This window comes from Anarrhichthys ocellatus, unplaced genomic scaffold (assembly GCF_004355925.1).
Source record: "Anarrhichthys ocellatus isolate YVR2014 unplaced genomic scaffold, GSC_Weel_1.0 scaffold10, whole genome shotgun sequence".
In the NCBI taxonomy this organism is placed as follows: Eukaryota; Metazoa; Chordata; class Actinopteri; order Perciformes; family Anarhichadidae; genus Anarrhichthys; species Anarrhichthys ocellatus.
In genome coordinates this window covers 7,415,829-7,419,869 of record NW_022280040.1, presented here as the reverse complement: position 1 = coordinate 7,419,869, position 4,041 = coordinate 7,415,829, and the positions used below count along the sequence as shown (strand labels likewise).

The 4,041-nt window shown below is 43.4% G+C and overlaps 1 protein-coding gene across 3 annotated transcripts; it reads left to right on the top strand.

Moving 5' to 3' along the window:
- On the top strand, positions 1–3,211 carry cdv3 (carnitine deficiency-associated gene expressed in ventricle 3). 3 transcript variants are annotated; one of them, XM_031850234.1, is made up of 5 exons: positions 1–428; positions 1,103–1,170; positions 1,564–1,700; positions 1,793–1,955; positions 2,049–3,211. In XM_031850234.1, exons 1-5 carry the CDS (start codon positions 243–245, stop codon positions 2,176–2,178), a joined length of 684 nt encoding a protein of 227 aa, XP_031706094.1. In that variant the 5' UTR covers positions 1–242; the 3' UTR covers positions 2,179–3,211. The 3 variants fall into 3 exon arrangements, with proteins under 3 accessions (XP_031706094.1, XP_031706093.1, XP_031706091.1); XM_031850233.1 differs by having other exon boundaries at positions 1,097–1,170; XM_031850231.1 differs by having other exon boundaries at positions 1,094–1,170.
- Positions 3,212–4,041: the final 830 nt, after the last annotated feature.

The window sequence follows — 4,041 nt, the reverse complement described above, 5'->3', positions numbered from 1 at the left end:
TCCGGGTCACGGTACAGATTTGTCAAATAGCCCGTGCATGGCATGGTTGTCAGGATTGCCTTCGATTAGGTGGACATTTTTTTATCAGCCTGTAACAGAAGTTAAAGAGTAAGGAGTAATCCCATCTTCTCCGTCCATTCCAACAGCTGTCCTCACTCCTCGGAGAGCAAGTTCGTTTTCCACCTTTGTCATTGCTCGGTTATTAGCTCACGAGTTTTAACGTAGCTCTTTTTTTTTTGAAAATGGCGGATCTACCACCAGAGAAGAGCCTGGACGATTTCTTCGCCAAGCGGGATAAAAAGAAGAAGAAAGAGAAAGGAAAGGGCAAAGAGCCCACCGTCGGGCCCACGTCGGCTGTGATAAAAAAGACGAAGAGGGAGAAGGAAAAATCCGCTAAAAACGACAATCAAGACGCGCAGATTGAAAAGGTAACTGCTATCGTTGCTCTCCGGCTAACTTTCTTTTTTTTCTGCGTCTTTTTCCAGATACCGGTGTCGTGTCAAATGTTGCATCCCTCGTCATAATCTGTTTCCTGCTTAGATTCAGCCCGCTAACTCGCACGTTTCTCTAAATTTTCCACCAACTAATTTATTTGATCGGTTACGTAAATGTATATTTTTTTTGACATGTAAAAAGGAGGAAAACACCGGTTGCTAGCTAGCATATGGTTCCTACAGGCACACGCATTCTGATGAGCCACGACGTTTTAACGCCGTAACACTGTATTTTAACACGCTTATCAGTTTTGTGTCAAAATATCGGTTGCATGTAACCGTTTTGAGGCCCGGTTGTGCGCTCGTGCTGTTAAAGGCCTTGTGTGTGCATGACGAAGCTGTCATCCCTCTTGAATCGTGGCTGTCCGGCTAAACGTTCACGTTAGGCCGAGGAGCCGCCATTTGTCATAGGGAGGGGAGGGGAGGGGGGGGTTCATTATTTTTTTCTTTTTTTTTAACCATTTCTTGTGTATATCTGACTTAAACTGGAGATGTCTTACCAAAAGAAGAGACTCTCCTTTTTAATTTAAAGCATTGTGCAATACTGCAAATGTAGATGTGCTGATGTGTGTCGAGAGTTAATGCTCCCTTCTGTTCAGAAGGATGAGGAATGGAAAGAGTTCGAGCAGAAAGAAGTTGACTACAGCGGCCTCCGGCTGCAAGCTCTGCAGATAAGGTGAGAAATGACTCCAAGCCGCCTCTGTGGTAGTTCCTGCCGCATAGGCTCGCATGGTAAAATGAAGTACCAGGCTGGTAGTGATAGGTAGCTTGACTCCAGGTCTGATTTTTAGTTTTGATGAAATGGCCTCTACGCCCAGTTATCAACCTATGATCACGCTGCCTTACTGTATGGATGTATTCTTGTGGTTTTATACACTCAATACTTATAACTACCACTGGACTGAAGATATACATAATAGTTTCTGTTATAGATTTTAGTGCAAAAATACTAAATATGTGCTCTTAAATTGATTCATCCATCAAGTTGTTTTACAAGCAGAGCTCAGTGAAACCACACATTAGGATAATACATCCTCGATAGCTCATCGTGGGTTTTGGTGTTTTGCAGTGACGAGAAAGAGGAGGAGGAGTACGAGAAGGAGGAGGTTGGTGAGGATGGAGAGATCATTCTGGTGAGCAGAGACAATATGTCAGGTCCCTGGAATAAGTCCGGTGCTACTCCGACTCCTGCTGCTGCACCTGTCGGTGAGCAAACCCACTTCAACGTAAAATATAATTCTGCACCTGAAAATCAGTTTTCTTCTTTCAAACTGGTGGTTTTTATTTTGTAATTACAGAGGAAGTAGAGGAGCCTGAGTCGAAGCCTTCTGGTGTATATCGCCCTCCGGGGGCCCGGCTGACCACCACCAGACGAGCCGCCACCCAGGGGCCTCCTGAGATCTTCAGTGACACGCAGTTCCCCTCTCTACTGGCCACCGCCAAGCACGTGGAGACACGCAAGTAAGTAGAGGTCCGTGACAATAGCTGGTTTAACAATGGCGGCATGTGTCCTGTTGCAGTTTTGACTGAAGTGATGCATGTCTGTGCTTTCAGGGACAGAGAAATGGAGAAGACCTTTGAGGTGGTGAAACACAGGAACCGCGGTAGAGAGGAGACCGGCGGCACCGCCTCTATGCAGCAGTTGCAGCTCGACAACCAGTACGCCATCCTGGGGGATAAGTAGAGCCGCTCCCCTCCGTCCCCTGGCCCCTTCAGCAAGGTCCCGCCCAGCCCCTCAAAGGAAGCTGAACTCCAGCTGTGTTGACTGCAGTCCTGACGGAGCTCACCTTGCCACCATCACCACACTGGTTACACACGCACACATACAACCACACACAGTGACACTCCCTTTAAATCAAAAGTAACACACTTTACAGACATTGGTTGGCAAAACTGAAGGACTGCGTCTGAAGGGGCTGATGAAAGAGGGAATAATTGAAAAGGAATTGGCAAAAATACACCCAAACGTACAAAACTGCAGCAGCAACAACAGACTTTGTGGATTGTACTCAGAGCAGCAGTTGTGTGGCGCAACTTTTCTCTGGACTTCAACTTGCTTCGATAAAGCCACGGAGGATAACTTTAGGCGAGATGATTTTACAAACTTCTGTGAAAATATCTATTTTTTTGCAAGATCGTTACGACCCAATCGCACATGGTATTTTGGGGTGTGTTTTTGAGTTGCGGTGGGGAGCTTCGGGAGATGCTACCACAGCAGCAGAGCTGGTGGTGACGATGTGGACTGAACTTTTTTTTTTTTTTTTTTTTTTGCTGTGGTGGCGAACGGGGAAAACACCAGCCTTCCCTTCCCATATACAAGCGGCCATCAGGCTCTTTACTTTAGAAACCTGAAGCTTTGTTCATTTCCCTTCATGATGACGACGCTCTGCGAAGATCTATGGACAAGAAGCGATAGGTTGTGGTCCTCCAGTTAGAATTTCTATATAAAGTGGCCTTACTGATAGAAACTGCTTTGTCATCTGAAGAGAACTTTGCTTGTTGTCTGACGGGCTGCTGCCTGCCTCTGGATCTCAACACTTTGTGACAAAAAACACATACGAAAATAACCCTTCTGTTCAAGAATGTAGTGCTGTTGTAGTTTGCCTGGCGATTGCAACGACTAACTGTCTTTTATATCCACTGTTTGATTTTGCTGCCCCTACTTCATTTTGGTCTTTTTAGACATCAGATAAATAAATTAAAGCTGGTTTCTAATCCGAAAAGCTTTTTTTTTGGTGACACATATTTTACTGTGGTTTGACACCAAATGGTCACAGATGTTACAAGTATCAAAAAAAATGAAGGGAAACTAATTTTAATTAATTTTTTTTTTTTTTTTTTTTAGGGCCATACTGATTCACAACTTTTATTTGTTAAGCGCTACATTTCAATCTCAGTTTTAAGACTTCTTTTTTTTTTTTTTTTTTTTAAATCAAGGCTTTCCTCATAAGTAAACACGCTGCGTCAGCTCTCATTGTGTAGAACAGGTAGCTTGTGCGTAACTTAATTTCTAGAGAGTTACATCGACTACTCGTCGGTAGAAACATACCGTCACCAAACCAACAGAGTACTGTCCACTTACAACACGGTGGTTCAAAATGAAAAGGGTTTTTACTACAAGCATAGTTATGTTTAGGAAGGTAAAGAACTGGATTTATGTTCTATGTTTCTGTCCTTTCCATAAAAGATGCCGGGGAGAGAGGATCCCTGCTGGAGCACTTTGGGTGGACGTAGATAATATTTGTGATGAAAAGAGAAGAGCCGAACACAAAAAAATAAAGTGATCCTTGTGATTTGAAGTGTTGTCTGAATCTTTAAACGTTGAAAACGGGGATTTACTGTATACAGTGTCTTTTTGTGTTGTCTATTTGTAATCTTAAGACCTGTGTTAACCTGCTATCCCTCCCATAACCTCTTACTTAATTGGTGTCCCATTTTGACAAATCGTGGAAAAATGATCAAAAGTTTCAGCTCTTTTTGGAAAAAGTAGACGTTTCAAATGACCTTATAACAAGCATATTAACAAATAAAAACCTTTCTCACACAA